The 18,098-nt window shown below is 50.5% G+C and overlaps 9 protein-coding genes across 9 annotated transcripts; 5 read left to right on the forward strand and 4 right to left on the reverse strand.

The window, feature by feature from the left end:
- Nucleotides 1–331: 331 nt before the first annotated feature.
- On the forward strand, nucleotides 332–724 carry NFIA_087820 (uncharacterized protein; the record flags this gene model as incomplete). Its single annotated transcript, XM_001260722.1, has 2 exons — nucleotides 332–627; nucleotides 688–724. 2 exons carry the CDS (start codon nucleotides 332–334, stop codon nucleotides 722–724), a joined length of 333 nt encoding a protein of 110 aa, XP_001260723.1.
- A 1,008-nt stretch (nucleotides 725–1,732) lies between these two features.
- On the reverse strand, nucleotides 1,733–2,290 carry NFIA_087830 (uncharacterized protein; the record flags this gene model as incomplete). Its single annotated transcript, XM_001260723.1, has 1 exon — nucleotides 1,733–2,290. The coding sequence occupies one exon, from the start codon at nucleotides 2,288–2,290 to the stop codon at nucleotides 1,733–1,735; it is 558 nt and encodes a 185-aa protein (XP_001260724.1).
- Nucleotides 2,291–3,744: 1,454 nt separating this feature from the next.
- On the forward strand, nucleotides 3,745–4,287 carry NFIA_087840 (uncharacterized protein; the record flags this gene model as incomplete). The annotated part of the gene is made up of 3 exons (XM_001260724.1): nucleotides 3,745–3,749; nucleotides 3,796–4,125; nucleotides 4,176–4,287. 3 exons carry the CDS (start codon nucleotides 3,745–3,747, stop codon nucleotides 4,285–4,287), a joined length of 447 nt encoding a protein of 148 aa, XP_001260725.1.
- Nucleotides 4,288–4,819: 532 nt separating this feature from the next.
- Nucleotides 4,820–6,652, reverse strand: NFIA_087850 (HET domain protein; the record flags this gene model as incomplete). Its single annotated transcript, XM_001260725.1, has 1 exon — nucleotides 4,820–6,652. The coding sequence occupies one exon, from the start codon at nucleotides 6,650–6,652 to the stop codon at nucleotides 4,820–4,822; it is 1,833 nt and encodes a 610-aa protein (XP_001260726.1).
- Nucleotides 6,653–6,871: 219 nt separating this feature from the next.
- On the reverse strand, nucleotides 6,872–8,149 carry NFIA_087860 (putative MFS monocarboxylate transporter; the record flags this gene model as incomplete). Its single annotated transcript, XM_001260726.1, has 1 exon — nucleotides 6,872–8,149. The coding sequence occupies one exon, from the start codon at nucleotides 8,147–8,149 to the stop codon at nucleotides 6,872–6,874; it is 1,278 nt and encodes a 425-aa protein (XP_001260727.1).
- Nucleotides 8,150–8,892: 743 nt separating this feature from the next.
- NFIA_087870 (uncharacterized protein) lies at nucleotides 8,893–9,186 on the forward strand (the record flags this gene model as incomplete). Its single annotated transcript, XM_001260727.1, has 2 exons — nucleotides 8,893–9,058; nucleotides 9,158–9,186. 2 exons carry the CDS (start codon nucleotides 8,893–8,895, stop codon nucleotides 9,184–9,186), a joined length of 195 nt encoding a protein of 64 aa, XP_001260728.1.
- A 1,349-nt stretch (nucleotides 9,187–10,535) lies between these two features.
- On the reverse strand, nucleotides 10,536–11,909 carry NFIA_087880 (uncharacterized protein; the record flags this gene model as incomplete). Its single annotated transcript, XM_001260728.1, has 1 exon — nucleotides 10,536–11,909. The coding sequence occupies one exon, from the start codon at nucleotides 11,907–11,909 to the stop codon at nucleotides 10,536–10,538; it is 1,374 nt and encodes a 457-aa protein (XP_001260729.1).
- A 2,561-nt stretch (nucleotides 11,910–14,470) lies between these two features.
- NFIA_087890 (uncharacterized protein) lies at nucleotides 14,471–15,000 on the forward strand (the record flags this gene model as incomplete). The annotated part of the gene is made up of 2 exons (XM_001260729.1): nucleotides 14,471–14,840; nucleotides 14,951–15,000. 2 exons carry the CDS (start codon nucleotides 14,471–14,473, stop codon nucleotides 14,998–15,000), a joined length of 420 nt encoding a protein of 139 aa, XP_001260730.1.
- Nucleotides 15,001–16,255: 1,255 nt separating this feature from the next.
- abfI (putative alpha-L-arabinofuranosidase) lies at nucleotides 16,256–17,251 on the forward strand (the record flags this gene model as incomplete). The annotated part of the gene is made up of 1 exon (XM_001260730.1): nucleotides 16,256–17,251. One exon carries the CDS (start codon nucleotides 16,256–16,258, stop codon nucleotides 17,249–17,251), a length of 996 nt encoding a protein of 331 aa, XP_001260731.1.
- Nucleotides 17,252–18,098: the final 847 nt, after the last annotated feature.

The raw sequence follows: 18,098 nt of genomic DNA on the forward strand, positions 1-18,098 counted from the left end.
TGCTGATTTCAGGTTAGTAAATCATCAAGATCAGTTGCACTGTATATTGTGTTGACAGCTTTGTAAAGCAACGCTGGGTCTCCTCAACCGTCTTTGCAGCTGAAGGTACATTCCGCCCTGAGACCTTGTTCCGAAAGGGCCTGTGACAGCCTACCTAGGAAGAGGAGGTGTTTGGAGTGTTAATACAGCCGGTTACTAAAGCAAGCTACCTATGATAAATACACTCGACAAAGGCACCACTGTCACACACAAAGACCATATTGCAGGATTGGAGTGCCTAACACACTCTGGAAAACCATGCGAATGGGCTTAGAGGTTGGGTCTGGCATTAATGATGAGCAAGGCAGTGGGAGCAAGTCTGATGGCTAGTCTGATGGCAGCAGCCTGGCCACTGACGGTGGAGACAGTCCCAGCCCCAGTGGATGTGGTGCTTCAACACATGCTTCCGGGAAGGAACCCCACCGATATGTTCGCTTTAGACCTAGAGGATTTGCGCGTTTTTGCTCGAGAGCGGGGCACTGATGGCACTGATGGGAATAATGACCACACTGGCTGTGATGACTACGATGATGACAACAACCACAGCTACCGGGCAGACCAACCCCAGAGAAATCCCAGGCAGCATGGGTGTGCCTGATGAGCTCAGTCTACAGGGATGCTTAAGACGCGTTAATCACTGAGCTCCAGCAGTCGGACCCAGTACGTCCCCTACATTTGTGCCTAATGTTTCCCCTTAATATAGATCTTAAGCTGATGCTTGGGTATAGACTCATGCATAGTAGCTAACATGGCTATAGAATGTCACTAGGGGCAATCTAACTACCCCACCTCTAACACAGCAGGGAGCAAGCTAAGCAAGTCCTGCAGGAGTGGTAGAACTCTCTTAAGAGAGCTTGCTGCTTAGCACCACACTGACCACAGTGCTGCAGTCTCTAATATCTACTTCTTTATAAGGACCACCTTCCCTCCATCTAACATTTTACGACTTTTGACTCTCCCTCTCTTCTGCGTCTGTATCTAAGCATTCATTATCAAATCATCAAATACGATCAGTCTCATCATCTCCATCGTTTGAATCATCAGTACCATACGTTCTAGCCACCAACATTTTCGGCCAGGGTCTTTTGTCGTACTCGTCGTCGGAAGATGTAGCCAGCTTTGGTCTGATTTCTCGGGACGGGAAGACAGTACTTCAACGGAATACACCAGCCTATACTCTGTATTTCAATATACCGGGATAATTTCATGCAAGACTGCTTATTGAGATGAGAATATGAGGTTCTCCCCTCCAGTATTCCTACCAGCTGACGACTGGCTGATATCTGAATGCTTCTGAAATCACCGAGGGAAGCGCAGCATTTGGTTATCGCAGCGTTCTTTGTCGTGATCAAAGGTGCAACGGAGAGAAAGTGATATCAGGCTAAGAGCAAGGCGGAGGGAAGAGACCAGGCCTCGTTGTTAACTCTTAGTTGCCTACTATATTCAAAAGGTGAGGCCTGTGGATCTACGCAGGAGATGCCTCACCATAGGCACATTACTCGATACTGTACAATTCGCTGTCAAAGAGATTTACATTTACCAGAGACACTGGAAGGAATTTTGCATATGTTTTTGTTTCATTATCAGGTGCCATTAACAAGTAGACTAACTATTGAAAGAATGACATATCCAAGAACCTCATGATCTCACTATTCAACTGGCCTTACTTCCGAACCTCACTCTCAACACAGAATTAACAATTATGACTCATCCTCAGTCCAACCCCAGGCCCCTGCGCAAACTCCACACTAGTCGCCTGCTTATACCACCCGGCAATACTCAACCGATACGTCATCTTATCCGTGCACGAGAAACTATTAACGAACCTCGTCCTCGCCTCGTTCGGATCCGACTCAAATGTCGTACTCCCGACCAGCGCACCGGGTGCCGGACAGTACGCCCAGGACACATCGATGCCGTGAGGAGACCGGCTGAGTGGGCCGTTCACCGCGAAGATCTCGACGGGCGCGGCGGCTCCAGATGTGGTGACCGGCGTGCCGGCGGGGAAGAAGTAGGAGAGCGAGCAGCCCCAGCTGCCAGAGGTGACGTTGAATTCGACGAACATGTCTTCTTTGTTGGTGCCGCCGGCTTGTTGGGAGATGCGGAAGCCGGGGAGGTAGGAGGCTACTGGGTCCGCTTGGGAGACGCGGGCGATGTCTGGGGTGACGGTTGTGCAGCTGGTGGGGCTGGGGAGGGCGTTGATGAGAGGGAGGAGGGAGAGGAGGGGGGTGATGTATGTGAGGAAGTGCATGGTGTAGTTTGTGTTTTGAAATGTGTGATATTGATGTTCTGATGGTATGCGTTGATGTAGATAGATGTTTACGGACAGGAGGACCTTTATATGTTTGGAAAGAACGGCAGTTCGGTCAACGGTTAGGATCATGAGCTCACCACAGTGTGCATTCAGGCAGACAGTATCTCGGCTTGCATGACTACAAAATCAGATCTCACATCTTCCAGCCTCTGAGCCTCCAGTCCATCCAGAATCGAATGTCGCTTAGGCAATGTTCTCTATGGTGGTGTTTCATGCATGCCAGATGGCACCCAAACAGAAGCATCTGCCTCGAAACTCAAACCATTTCACCTGATTCGAACATACCAAATCTGGAGATTTGTCTGAAATACTGCCCTACAGCTGACATTATGTACGTCAGGGCTGAGACATCTCTGCTTGGCCTTCGTATTCCAGGCTGTCGCTGCACGTGCCGCTCGATTGGTCGCGCATATCTCAGCCGCAGCTGTCATATTGAGTGGTGCGATTACTTCGCCATTTGGTTGAATTGTCAGTTTGGCTTTCGGGAATAATGAAGATTGAGGCGATGCGTTGTCTGATTCCGCCACGACCTAGAAATAGACGGCCAGCTTACATCTACCGGGTTAAGCAATACCTCGTGATGAAATGACCAACCCACGCATCTACTAATCCATTCAGCCTCTGATGGTCTGTATGTTTATTCTCATGGTTTGCATCTATATGTTAGATGATGTAGTGAGTACATTGGTTACTGGCGATCCTAGTGAGATGATTGACCAGACCAGATAGTATGTCACTATAGATGTTGCAAGTATAATCATGGGACAAGGTATTCTCCTGAGGACAGCACACACAAACTACATAGCCTATCCCATTAATATCAATATAAGCACTCGATAAGAATTATAGCTGTCATAAGATATCGAGCAGACATTAAGATTATACTGCTACGAGTGGGTGGGCCAACTCGTCGAAATCTTCTCCCTTTGCCCTAATGTATCGTGACCACGGACAACTCTCAATACATTTTCCTCAAAGCTCTGTAATACTGTTCGGATTCTAACTTACTTGACTATAAGCTTTTATATTAAGTGTACGCCCAGGAAAGAGCAGAGGGCAGTCATCCCCTATGATAGTCAACTCCCTACAAGCGCATCCTTGACTGGACGTTGCAATTGCGCTGTAGGAATGAGTTGATATTTTCAACTTGTACAAGCGTGTTCTCATGTCCTTGTCATCATTGCTGTTATGATGAGAGTGAATAGTCAATAAATGTTGGTGCAGTGAAGGACACTCCTTCCTTGTATGCCAGAGTCACAAACAGCACCTGCAGAATATCAGGATCATCATGCAGTCATTTACACTCGCACCTCACCACAGCTTCTTTCACCATCAGCGTCCATCACTCCACCCCTGACAACCAACAGTACTGCAGGCGAGATACATCTAAGATGGGGTATGTGAACAAACAATCATACACATCATCTACTAACAAGCAACAGTTACACTCACTACTACACCATCGATAACACCTCCAGCCGCGAATGGCGAGCCACCTGGCCGCAGCTCGTCGAGGACGCTCAAAAAATCATCGACAACTCCAGCGTACCTATTGGCGGTCCCGATTTCGACGCCGGCCCACCAATCATCGACGTAAAGCAGGGAATACACCTCAACGGAGTGGGAGACGACGGACACGAGCCTCTCTGTTTGGACCGACACGGCAACGCTGGATTTTCATTCATCAAGACGGTTCATAAGCCATATGATGAGGTGGTCGCGTGTATCTTGCTCAGGGCGGCTATGCTGGCTCCGAACTGTGTTAGCTTGAGGTGAGTGTCGCAGATGATGGTCTGTTGGAGTAAGCTGACGGCGTTGACAGCTCGGATGGTGATTGGGAGCATGACTGGACTGCGCCTCGCCAGTTGTATAAGGATTTGTGGGGTGAGGATGTGGAGTGTCCATGGAGTGAGACTGAGGTTGCGGATGATTAGTGTTGCCTGGACCTCAAGACAGATGTCTTAGGTTATGCTATGGAGGTTTAACAGTTCCCGCTTGCTGTTGCTAGAGATTGGTTTAAATGATAACTGCTTTGCTTGAGCCATGCACTATAGATTTTATAGAAGATCGGCAGCTGAGGCGCCCTCAACTGATGGACCCCCTTGTATTCTTTCCTCATCTATTACTATGACACACCAGTCCTTGATCCGTCTACTCTTGCATCCAAACGAAGTCGACCTTGGCTCTCACTGTTCCTCCCAGCATCCTTGCCAAGAATGTAGATACATCTGGGAGGTACGCTCTCATTGCGAGGATCTCCTAGGAGATGGCCGGCTATATGCGCCGGCGTCATTCGTAATGCGCTGAAGCTGACTGATCGACACTGTGTTCTGTCCTCGGATAGACACGATCTCTCGAGGCTGACCTCCAGGACGTTCAATTTCAGAGAACCGATGTCTGGGATGAATCTTCTCCGATTCTTTCATACAGTAACAGCAGAGATCAAAGTCTGCACAGTCATTGCATTTATACCGCGTTCCATATATCCCCTGTGGAGTCAGCCAAAGCAGCATAGAAGGAAAGAAGCATACTCACCTCCGCACACCAGTCACAGTACACTCCAGCATGCCAAACAGGCTTGTCCTCTTGAAATTTATGGCCCGGATGCGTGTGCTTCGCGTTCTGGAAGCAGTCGGAACAGTAGTCAAATCCAGGACATAACTTGCATCGATATCGAGTCCCAAACACCGTAAGCAGGCATCCGTCGCAGACGCAGTCTTTGTGCCAGGCTCCGTTTTCCGGCTTTGCGATATAGACAACCCACATCCGCTGTCCCTTAACGACCTCTTCCAGGACTAGTATCCGGATTGTCCCGTCGTTCAGGTTGAGTCCGTGGTTCCTGTTTCCGATAAAAACGCGCTCCCTCCGTTCGTCCATCCAGTCGTCTGCCATCTGCACTTCAAAGGCATTTGGATCGCGGGCTTTGAATCGAGCGTCTGTCATGAGAGAGCCACCAAACTGGACAACGGGGTTGAGCATGGCGTCGAATCCGACGCGCAGGTTCACGACGTGGTCCTCTCGCATGGAGTATCTGATAATTCCCGCGGTCCCCCGTTTCCCCGGAGGGATGCAGAGCTTGCGCTCCGTTTCGTCCCAGGGGTGGTACGCCGTCACCTCGAACTGGGAGTGAGGGCCCTTCCAAACCGGGGGAAACTGACGGAGCCAGAATCCGTACATGCGCTCCGTGGGCCTTCTTGTCCCTGCGATTCTCTGTCTCACGTAGACCTTGCGGTATTCGGACTTCATGTCTGCTGGAAACGTCCGCAGGTCGTCTCCAGCACACATCACCCTCGCATATTGGTTGTCCTCTGGCAACGGCGAGAGGAAGATCCCAACTCGTTTCTTCTTACTCTGCATCTCGCAGTCCAGCGCCGCGAGGTACATGTCCATAGTCCAGTGCACAACAGCCAACTCAATACTAATCCCCATATTAGTCACGGCGAACGGACTCCGATTGAACCTCTGCTCCGGCTGCACGAACTCGCCGCTGTCTCTAAAGTCCGCCGGCGACTGCGCCAGCAGCCCATGGTAGGTATTATCAGCATTCGGCAACGAAGTCGAACTCTTCCACGCAAACAGCGTCTGGTCATCCGACTGCCTCATAATCTCCTCCTGCAGCCGGATAAACGCCCGCTTGCCCTCCCCGTACAACATTGGCATGTTGATCTCGAATAGGCCGAGTAGGCTATACGCCATATCCTCGACTTTGGTCGTCACACGCTGCGACGCCCAGGACATACGCTGCGCGATGCTCAGCTCTTGTGGTCGGAGCGTCCCGTCCAGCACCGCCTCCTGGATTCCGGTAATCCCAGCGATGGTGCTCTTCAGTTCAGCCTTGGAGCCTAGAGGGTGCCACCTCGAGTTAAAGAATTCCACCCGCGCAGGCGCAAGCAGTTCTTGCAGTGTCCAGCCGCGCGTGAACCATACACTGCCACGAAAATCTTCGCTTCCTCCAGACGTCACTTCAACCGAAGTATCAGCAACATCACACAGATAAGCATAGCACACCTCCGCCTTCTGATACCACTCATACATCGAGTTCAGCGCTTCAGATAACTCAGCGCTACTGGTCTTGTCGATGCAGAACGTGTCGACCCAGATATACCCCAGATTATCGCGGAGGGCCTGTGCGCAGCATTGCGTGATTTTCTCGTACCCTTTTTTTGTGCGTGCCGTGCCTGAAAGGATGTCTTGGAAGATGACCTCCTCGTCCTGCCAGCGGTGGGAGAGGATGGCGTAGGGGGGAACCTCGCCGAGGAAGTCGGTTAGTTGATGGGTTGTTGCGTTGAAGAGGCGCATTTTGTTGCTTCGCCGGGTAATACGAGAGAATGATATTGTTGTGGGATGGGTTTATATATGTAGCTCGTGGCTAGTCGAACTAAGCTCGTATTCGTTCGTAGTATCTAGTGCGAGACTGACAGGGTTTATACGATGCCGAGAGTTCTGGGATGCTGAAGTGAGGGGAGTGCATTGATTGCCGATAGTGTCAATTATATATACAAAGAAGTGGAAATTAGATCAAATCCTCCATTTGAACCCTCTGCTCAACCCAGCCCTACGATCCACCATACTGACAGCAGCCTCGATTCGCACCCAGATCACCCCCACCGTAGCACCGACGAGTAAAACACCGACCAAGATACTCGTATTAAAAAACAGCTTGCTCATGACTTCCTCATCAACATGCGAGCCAGCACTGCGGATCAACGCCCCAGCCACTGGCGTCCCAACCAACGCCGCAAACCCGCGCACCATATACAGAAACCCATTAACACTAGCAAAGTGCTCCACCCCAAACAACTCCACCAGTGTCGCCGGAAACAAACTCACATACGCCCCGGCAAACACACCATAGAACATCGCAAACGCGACGAACAGGGCCTTACCCCCGGATATCGTCGACGGTAACCACAGCCCCAACGTCGCGATCGCGCTCATCAGCGTCGTAATCAGGAAGACATTAATCCGCCCCGCACGGTCCGCCACATGCCCGATAACCACCTTCCCTACCGCCGACGACGCATTCGAAATAGAGATGAACATCGCCCCCGTGGCCGCAGAGTAGCCCAGCGTGCGCGCATACGTCGACATGAAGTATACGGGCGCGTAGTACGCTGCGCCCTGCAGCCCCGCGGAGAGACACTGCGCGATGAACTTCCTAGTACGCGCAACGCGCCAGTCGACAAGCGTGACGCGGAGTCGGGACGAGGAGGATGTCTCCCGCTCGGTTTCGATCTGGCGCTTGGTGCGCGGGTCCCAGTCTAGGACGAGCGAGGCAGCGCCCAGGAGCACCGAGGAGACACCACCCGTGAGACGGAGGGTATTCCTGAACCCGATCTGGGCGTTCAGGGCCCGCAGCGCAGGTGCCCAGACGACGCCGCCGACGCCGGTGCCGGAGGAGATGACCCCGATGGCGAGGCCGCGGTGCGTGGTGAACCAGCCTGGGGCGACGGTTACGGCGGTGATGTAGGTGAGACATGTGCCGCAGCCTAGGAGGACGCCCTGGGCGAGGATGAATTGCCAGAGGTGCTGGCTGAATGATGCGAGGACGTTGGCCGTGGCGAAGATGATCGTCCCGGCTAGGGTGATCCTGCGGGGGGAGTAGGATTTGCACCAGCCCGAGGCGAATGGTGCTCCGAGGGACATCATGGAGACGGCCAGTGTCCCGATGAGGTCAATTTGGGCGGGAGTGACGCCGGTGAATGGGGTGCGACTGGGGAGTTGGGCCATGGATTCGTAGAGCTCTTGATACACGCCGAAGGCGAAGTTGAGGCCGCAGCCGGTGAAGATGCTCATGAAGGCGGCTATCACCACCAGGGTAGATTTCCTGAATTGTTAGAAGGGGCTATAGATTGGCCGAGACGACCTACATTTTTGTGGGCGTTTCATCTTGCAATGGTTCTTCTACTTCCATGGTCGGTGGGTGGGAAGTGACTATTTCTGGGTCTGCAGTGAGTGGACACTCATTTCGATTATGTTGACTTAATGAAGCCATAATGTTATCGTTGTTGTTAGATGAGAAGAGTGATGATGAGGACGTTATGTATTGGTCGGATAACCTCGGATGATTCGGGCATCTACGGATCGGGCATGACTCAAACCATCATCTTGGTTGACAGGTTGCACCCTCGGATAAAGATCCGAATAGTAAGTATAAGTATAAGATAGAAATATGATAATACGAAGCTTGCAGCAGTCAGCTATGCGTCAAGGAGAGCTGATAAGCAAATGCTCTCCTCGGTTCAGGTTCATGAGAAGGCACAACTCGTATATGCTTGTATGGTAGTATTCACAGTCAAAATGCTGGTAGTGACCATCGCTTGTCTCCCACTCTCGAGTTCCTAACTGTCATGAAGAGCCTGTATCCTGTCTTACTACATGCCCTTCTTCTCCCTTGCATCTACTGTACAATCCCAAGTTAGCAATCTCCAGACTCGGGTCTTTTGGTATCAGGACATCTCACACAAACATGCATAAAACTCCATCCTTATATACTGACACCAGGTTGCCTCAACCATCTCCTCGCCAACAGCAAGAGCATGCAGAAACCGGATGAAAGATACAACGATCATGTCTCGCTCGGAGCCAAACCATCCTTCGCTTTCGACGAGCCGGGAGACTCTAAGGACGAGCGCCTTTTCTTCGGAATCGAGGCTATCCTCGCTTCCGTGGAGTGTCTCAATGATGCGGAGACAATGGAGATCTGTGAGTTCTTTGCTCGATTAGCGTGATGAAATACTGTTCGGTAGTGAGGCTATCTAAAGCGTACCGGGCATTGAATGTGTACAATAAGGTTGAGAGCAGATGGGTATTCCGGTCCTCGAAGTGGTTGATATCTATTATTATGACCGGAGGACACAATAACAAAACAAGCCCATGGTCTCTCTAACAAAGCAATGGCTATGACGAGAAACAACACCCAAATACCAGTCTTAGGTCTCACATCCTGGCCATCGCCTGGCCAAATCCTAACGAAGTACCTACAACTCCTATTCAGGCAGGAGTCTCCTCAGAACGCATCTAACCAATGAAAGCTGCAACTCTGTAATGCGACTCCTTAGCACGATAACGGCCAATAGTTCAACGATGTGGCTTCTGACGGGGCTACGGGCGAACCCGACACTGTGGTAGATTTTGAGTTGACATGTCGCGTCTGAGCTTGCAAGCCTCCCAAATGTACGCCAATTCTTGGCGTAGGCTTTTTCTTTGTTTGAAAAGTGACTCATTGAAGACCGACAGGGATGTGAAGCGTTAGCAGTGGGATGGGTTGTTGACCGTTGTTTCAGTCCGAGATTCTGCGACGGTTATCAAATCCCGCAATGTACTCTAATGCTACTGAAGAGTTATTAGAAGCGTTGCGAGTGGTAGTAGAGAGATGTTGAGTATATATCATCGTATATATCGTCGAATTGCGAACGACCTGATTGAGTGGTACTCCGTCAAGGACTACCAATACCTTACACAAATTGGAGTAAACCGCATTGCAAATCCGTCTTCTAATCACCAAAGGCTGAATACATCGTACCCTGGCAAAACCACCAGCATATCACCCTCAAACCCATTAAAAGAATATGAACCAAATCCCGAGAGAACGGTTACTCCCCCTTCCACAGCTGCGGGCCTAATTCTTCACTGAACGATTGGCTACCGGCTGTCCGGCTGCCAAAGCGCGGGCCACTAACGCACGGCCCGGAACCCGCCATGCAGCTAGGGCTTAGCGTGCCTTTGCCCTGGTACCATTTCACCAATCAAGGACTATTGGCACGGTCTCCCGCAAGTCGACCGTTGAGCTGGCAGGTTTTCGCAAGATGGGGTGATATCTCATATGGCTGTCTAGGCTAGGAGTGCTTGCGGTATTATGCTCGCTGAAGGTGGTGTCGTTAGGCAGCCGTAGCTGCTGCGGACTATTGACATCGTCATGGCAAGGTTTGTAGGACTATCTGCATGGATACTGCGCATTGGACTTGTCCACTCCGTTTAACAAAAAAACATGCCTGCTTGAGTACTCGGTTGCAGGAGTGTAATTTCGCTTATGCACAGTGCTGGGAATATTTCCATTGCTCCACTGTACACAGCAAATCAAGGTTACCATACATGATGTTCCTAAATCAGAATGATGCGTCGAATTAGGCAGCAGACATCTACATCACACGATATCTTCCAGTCTCCATGGGAAGGTGTACTAATATCGAGCCTTTATTACAATCAGCAACGGCGAGATGACGCGATGCAACGCCAACCAGTCAGCAGCGTATCTCTTCAGAACACCCAACCTGGCAAGCGCAAACGCAAGCTGAATAGGCTTTTCCCGGTTCCGCGAAAAGCACTGGAAAACTGCGTTGATCCTCTGCCTTTCCTCGTTGGTGAGCACCGCATTACCCCTCCAATAATCCTGGGCTTTGCGCGAATCAAGCCACCGGATTCCAGGCAGATAACAGTCCCATGAGTCACTTGCGAAGAGGGCTCCAAATAATTGAGACGAGAGCGGATACACCCGATCGAGCCAGATCAGGGAACTGGAAATAAGGCCCAGCTCGCGTTTCACATGATCGATCCCAGGATCGTCCACCGGCGTATTCTCAAGCCTGCTGACTCCGACCGGCATTGTAAGGATCCGGTCCATTATGAACATCGTAAGACTGGACCGAGCGGGGTGAAACGCCGCCCGGAACGAATGCCACTCGCTCCCTTCTCGAGTGGACAGGTCGATCTGGCTGAGAATATCGCGCAGCGTCCTTGGGTTGTTGAGTCCCAGAATACCGAGCAGATCTTTCAGAAACTCGACCTCTACAGGGTATTCCACCTGGCAATGGCCGAGGGAGGCGGTCCAATTCCACAGAAACGAGCCGAGCGCATAGACGTTCTCAAAACCTCTGTCGTCGGTGGTAGCCCTGGCCACCTGGGTTTGATACAGTTGGTCGAGGAAGCATTCGCCCAGAAAGACGGCCCCGCTTAACCCGTCCAGGATGCGGTGGTCGTCTCTGCTCGCCCTGAGCTTCCCCTTGTAGACCACGTCGTGTTCGACTTCGGCCCAGACATGCCGCAGCACAGAGACGACCTGGATCTCGACCTTTGTGTTGTGGGTGGGGACGCCTTCCTGATTGACCGTTCCATTCTTGAGGTGCACTCGATAGTGCTTTGCGCAGTAGCCCGGGAACCACCGATCGTAGCCGCCGCGGATTGCCTCGTCGATGCCCATACGGTTGATGGTCTTTTCTTCCACGACCGTAAATTCGTCATCGAGAATGCGCTTGACCTCCTCTCCGTGCCGAGGATAGTAGAGAGCAATGCGTACGCCAGCGAGGTCGGATATGTCGTTTTTGATCTCTTCTCTGCTTGAGTAGGCATGGCCTCGGAGAAGTTGTCGTGCATACAGCTTTTTGCGTAGACTTGCCGCTTCTTTTGCTCGATGGCTGACCAGACATGGTATGTGATGTTTTTCGAGGGCGGCCTCGCAGATCCTTCTAACAGCAATTGCTGTGTGACAGTAGAAGTCGCGGTGCTTCTCGTAGGAAGCGACAAAGTCTTCAATTACGGCCGAGGTTGAGGGCGTCATTGATAGACTGAGATCCTCTTTTGCCTTTTTGTCCATCCTGCAAACAACTGGAGAGTTGGGCGTATCGTTGCAATTGACTTGACCACTGTCTCGGTACTGGGACGTGCGGAAACAAAAAAGAACCTGCGGCAAGATAGAACCACTGCCGTATTTATTACCCTTCCTTACTCCCTTGATTTGACTGACTGAAAATGAAGAGGAGATGGTTCCAGCTCATGCACGTCTTATGCTGCGTGACCACTCCTAGAACCAACCACATTCATCGTTGATCAGCTATATAGGAGTCGCACATTAGCGAGGACGATCCCTGCAGGATGTGATAGATTATGCAGACCAGCAGCCTCTGGCAAATCAGGGCTCTCGTCGCCCTCGGATTAAGTTGAATGCGTGGCCACTGTACTTTATCATCAGTTATTGTGACAAATGAGGAGCGCTTTATGAACTCGCCTATGCTGTTACTTCCAATAGTCTGTAAGGATCCTCATTGTGCGCTAGTTCAGCCAGCCTCATCCGACGATTATCGCTCTTACATGTGATGAACGAGGAATTGGGAAGACTCCCGTCATTTGAAACGACTTGAAGTTCGCCACGACTCTGACGATTCTCTTGGCGTTGATGTTGAGATGTCCGGAAATGGTATTCCTCGGGGGATGCGGAAGACCTCCGCCGCACCTTCGTCTTCCCCCTGCAACCTCGTGGAATATGTAGATATACTGTCAACTAATCTCTCCATCTTGTGTCACACGAGGTAATTACCTTTATCTCACTGATATTCTACCTATACAGCGAGTTTCTCCCGTCGTGCTTTCTCTTTCGGAGCTGGTCGGCGCGCTCGGAGATATATCTCACAAGCTTTAATTGAAGCATATAGGATCTAGTAATTTTGACTTTGTTGTGATCTTGCAATAAAAGCTCGGAAATCCATCTGAATTATTCCAGAATATCATATAAACTTCTATCATCTTGGCTGGTTTTCTTGCTGCCTGAAATACGAGTTTCTGGCCTCATGACCCTTGTAAAAAGGACATTCGCCTGCAAGACTTGGTGAGGAGTTTGTCCCGCCTTGCGACCAACATGATATAAAGTCTCACACCTGCGGTTAGCTATACTTTTGCACATTACACCTAGAATATGAGGACCTGTGAAATCGACGCCGAAGATGACCATTTGCTCCTACCTACATCAGAGTCGTATGGTGGATGCCATACAAATCCAGTAGACACGAATGATCAGTACCCCCTACTATCTCCCTCCACACTCTGCACTGTTGCACATGTTTCTTTTCTCTAACTCTAATAAAATAAGCCACAGTATCATTACTAGGTGGACTCAGCCTCAGAGCCGAGAAATCTCCCAGAAACACCTAATTTCTGAAGAAGAGTGAGTACATTTGAGGTACACATCCTTCTTCCGGTGCGTTGCTTTTAACTACCTTCGTTTAGCTCAGGCTGTGGCTCCAGTTTATGTCTCATGTTCATGCGCTAAACCTAGTTGGTTCTCCCCTGTGTGCTTTTTCATCCCCAGAATCTTCAGTCTCTACTACTTTCTACACGCCGTAGGACGTACAACCTCCAACTCAAGAGTGGTTGACTGTTAACCAGCCTGCTATAAACCACTCTCCATTGCGACAGATATGGCAGCCTCACTCCCACTTGAGCTTCTAGCTGAGGTAGCAGGGTATCTTAAAATGCAGGTGCTTCCCTAGTTGCATGTACAGCCGTCTGCTGTCACTGGCAGGCAGCGTTTGAGCCGTTCGTATACTCCACATTGAATATCTACAGTGAGGATGGCTTCAATGAAGGCGGGATTTGCCTCAGACAATTCCAGGAACTCAGTTCTGGGGCAGGAATCTAGACTCCTGTTTACTGATTTGTGTCTGATGGTATCGCTAATTGTGGGATGAGTAGATAACGACTCGGGATTGCTTTTGATGTTGTACGGAATATCGAAGGGATATGTCTTCAAATCAGAGACACCTGGTCAAAGGACGTATCAATCACGGCAAAGATGACGAGTCTCATCTATGCCCTTTGAATGTCCTATGAAGATCAATGGACAATACTGGAGCCTGTGCATAAAGTAATGAGCATAAAGGTGTGGCGGCTTTGTGTCCGGTATCCTTTGTCTAAAAGGATCAAGCTGCGAGTTGGATGACAAGCGATATGAGACAACATCACATACATATATAATGCGCTTTGTGCTTTGTCTCTCCGACAATGTCAATAGGTTGTACGGTATCATTTCTGAGACAGATGAGATTTCTTCCCATTCAGCCTCATTTGACACTTGACACGTTGTAAAGGAGCAATCTCAGCTCTTCTACGATGTCTCTCAATCTAGGACGGCATGTTTTGATATTCTTCAAGATAGTGGAACTATCCGTCCAGATACTGCATCGAGACGTCTTACTCTTGTGTATAAATTCAGTCCGATATCCTGCCCAAGTCTTCTTATCCAAACCAATCCTCTCACCTCTGCTTCTCCCATCAACTCTCAAATCAAACTTTGACCTCTGCATTTCACATCCAACTCTTCAAGAAAGGTACGCATCCTCAGTCAAAATGTCTCCTCCTTATTCCGCTCATCCCACCGAGCAAACCGCTCAGTCCACCGATCCTGCTATCCAAACCTCCGAGAATGGAAAAACCGAACCAACCGACACCCGCGAATTCGCTCACGTCCTGTTCGAAATCAAAACCTCACCCAAGAAACTGACCCCCATCCTGCTCGAGTCGCTGCACCACAAACTCCACCACAGCGACGTCAAGGTTTACCCATCCTTCGACGTTCTCCGAGCCGCCGGCGCCATCAAGCGCGGCAACGTGGTCTTTGCCTTGCCCGCTGCGGGCCTGAATGTCGATCAGATCACCATGGCTGTTCGGTTGCAGGTCCAGCATTTGATCATGGACTGGGACAAGGGCGAGCTGAGCGGTGAGGGACTGTATTTGGTTACGGAGGATAAAATGTGCCCTTGGGGATGGAGCTTCCTGGACTATCAGGCTTGGAGGGAGCAGAGAAAGCGCCGCTGACTATCTGTGTAGATGGTTCGGCCTGGGATCTTGACGGGGGAGAATGGGTGGACGACATGTGAGTGGCTTTTCTGTTATTGGTCTTTCGTTTCTTTTGATATTTTTTGGTTTATCTGCTTTTCGATGGTTGTCGGAGGTGAAGTTGCAAGCGGGTGACGTTGTTTAGTAGTACTGGCTAGAGTCCGAATGCATTGTTTTCGAGTTGAGCTCCTTGGTAGGTGCGTTTATGGTATTTGTACAGGATGCAAAGGAGATCATTGATTCAATCCTTGGTTCTTCTGTAGTACAAGAGCTTAACAAGTGTGGCTTTATAATTGCGGTCAAGATATTAACAGTATAAAACAGCCTAGATACTTCACTGCGCAGCTTGGAGTATATCAGGGGTGAACATAGTAGGAGAAGAACGCATGCACTCTCCGCGTCTCCCAATAGATAATATTGTAGGAAAGCCCTCTTTGCAAGCCAACCGCAGGTCGAATCTTCCTTGTCATTTCGAGTATCCCGCTCGCAGAATGAAGAAGCATAAGGAGGTCAGAACCACTTACTCAAGACCTAAGCTTTGCCCTTCCACAACGGCAGTCCTCCCCTGTAATTTTAGGCTGGCTTAATAAAGCCGTGCCGTCATGACGGTTGGTCGTAGGACAATATCTTCGATCGTCACGAAGACAGAATGCAGATTGAAGTTGGAGACGGCAGGTGCAGTATGACAGTCTACCTTGCTTTCGATCTCGATAATACCCTCACAGACGTCAAATCCGCTGACTACTCTTCCATCACGGAGTTGTCAGTGCCTGGACTCATCTGAGCCAGCCCCTGTCTCCCCGCATCTAAGACATCCCGAGACACAAGCTCGTCACGGATTCAGGCTGAATCCCCTCGGTGGGGCTCAGGGTCCGGAGCAAGTGCCAAGATGGTCGATTCTCCGCATACTGGATGTCATTTTGGGTAATGGGGATGTCAATCCGCGCCAGGATGAAGGGAAATAAATGATTGACGGCAAATGGAAAGTTGAAAGTGCCGCGCTGCAGTCCTCCGTTTTCCTGTTTTGTCTCGGATTTAAAGGCACACGAGCCCGTCTCGGTAATATTCCGCACATCCTTGTTGGTTGCCAAGATTTAGAGTCACCGTACCGGAAAGTACGATCTTCGTCAGGCGATGTTGTGTTTTATCGTGTGTTTAGCCGGAGTCCTCGGGCACTTTTTCCATTGCTGGTTGGAGGGACTGGGACTTCTTCAGACATGAGACAGAGGGGAACATATAAAGAGCCATCGCGGCCTGCAGAATGGTTCTACGGAATGCACACACCCTTTCAACACCATGAAGCTATTCCTCCTCCTTCTCATCTCCACCCTTGCGGCGGCAGCCCTGCCCAGCAGCTTCAAATGGAGCTCCAGCGGGCCTCTGGTCGATCCCAAGAACGATGGCCGCAACATCGCAGCTATCAAGGATCCCTCCATTGTCGAAGTGGACGGGACGTACCACGTCTTCGCCAGCACGGCCACGAAATCCGGCTACAACCTCGTCTACTTCAACTTCAAGGACTTCAGCCAGGCCAACAAGGCCACTTTCCACTACCTTGACCAGACCCCGATCGGCTCGGGCTATCGTGCCGCACCGCAGGTCTTCTTCTTCAAGCCACACAACCTCTGGTACCTGGTCTTCCAGAATGGCAACGCAGCTTATTCGACTAATCCAAACATTGCCAACCCAGCCGGGTGGAGCAAACCGAAGAATTTCTTCAGTAGCATGCCCAGCATCATCGCCCAGAATAAGGGCAATGGCAACTGGGTCGACATGTGGACTATCTGCGATTCAAGCAACTGCTACCTGTTTTCCTCTGACGACAACGGCCATCTGTACCGCTCGCAGACCTCTTTGGCCAACTTCCCCAACGGCATGGGCAATACAGTGATTGCCCTGTCCGACTCCAACAAGAACGCCCTGTTCGAGGCGTCCAACGTCTACCACACAGGAAACGGGGAATATCTTCTTCTCGTTGAAGCCATCGGCAGCGATGGACAGCGGTACTTCCGCTCCTGGACTGCCAACAGTCTGACCGGATCGTGGAGGGGCCTGGCCAACACCGAGGCGAACCCCTTTGCGCGCTCGAACAACGTTGCGTTCAGCGGGACACCTTGGACAAAGAGTATCAGTCACGGGGAGATTATTCGCACTCAGACTGATCAGACTATGACTATCAGTCCTTGCAAGCTGCGGTATCTGTATCAGGGATTGAGCCCGTCTGCAGGTGGGGATTACAACTTGCTTCCTTGGAAGCTTGGTCTCCTCACGCAGACCAACTCTAACTGCTAAGCGCAGCAATTATGTCTGGACCGATTCTCTGATGATGGACTTGTGTATGGTAGTTGCTAAGCTAATCAATCCGAACGTACAATTGGATTATAGTAGCTTACTTCATGGCAATATAACGAATGGATTGTTACTCAGTACCTCGCTCTTCCAATAAGTGTATACCTCTTGTCTAACTAGCATGTTTCAACATAGAGTGAGATGGGATAAGAGGGAGGTCCTGCAGAATATAGCCTAGTCTTTCTTGTCCTTTGTAAGCCCCAAGCTACCATTTGATTGGTAGTGACATTAATCTCATTTGTCCCTGTGCATCGAGGGGGCAAGTAAAACCACCACCCACCTATCTAAATAATAATCATCCTAATGCTAGTTAATTATAGAAAGCCCAGAGTACCAGAACACAGAGCATGATACATGCAGTTGCTGATGAATGGCGAACCCTGGCAGTGGCCGATTAAGACGGCAAAAATAACGGAAAAGCTGTGCAAGCCGCCAGACATGATGAAGCAATTTCGGCCCTGGCCAAAAGTAGAGGATGCATAGATAGATCAGAACTTGTACTGCGCAGCCTTTCGCTGGCGCCTAGGCCGCTCCATTGCTGCTGTCGGTTGGGCTGGTCGCTCGCGATATTGGTCAGGGACCCAGGGATGGCAACACAGGCCTGTGCGAAATACACTGTAGTCAAGTCCCTCATCCGAGTCTCCATCCGACTCATCCTCCGGGCCCTCTGGTTCTCCGCCGCCCCTTAGGCAAGTAATGATTCAGGGTCCACTACAGTTCAAGGAGCCAAGTATCTGGGAGCGGATGAGTCTCCGGATTGGATCATGCGTCTCAAGCGTGATCTCTTCAC

This window comes from Aspergillus fischeri, genomic scaffold (genome assembly GCF_000149645.3).
Source record: "Aspergillus fischeri NRRL 181 1099437636264 genomic scaffold, whole genome shotgun sequence".
NCBI lineage: Eukaryota > Fungi > Ascomycota > Eurotiomycetes > Eurotiales > Aspergillaceae > Aspergillus > Aspergillus fischeri.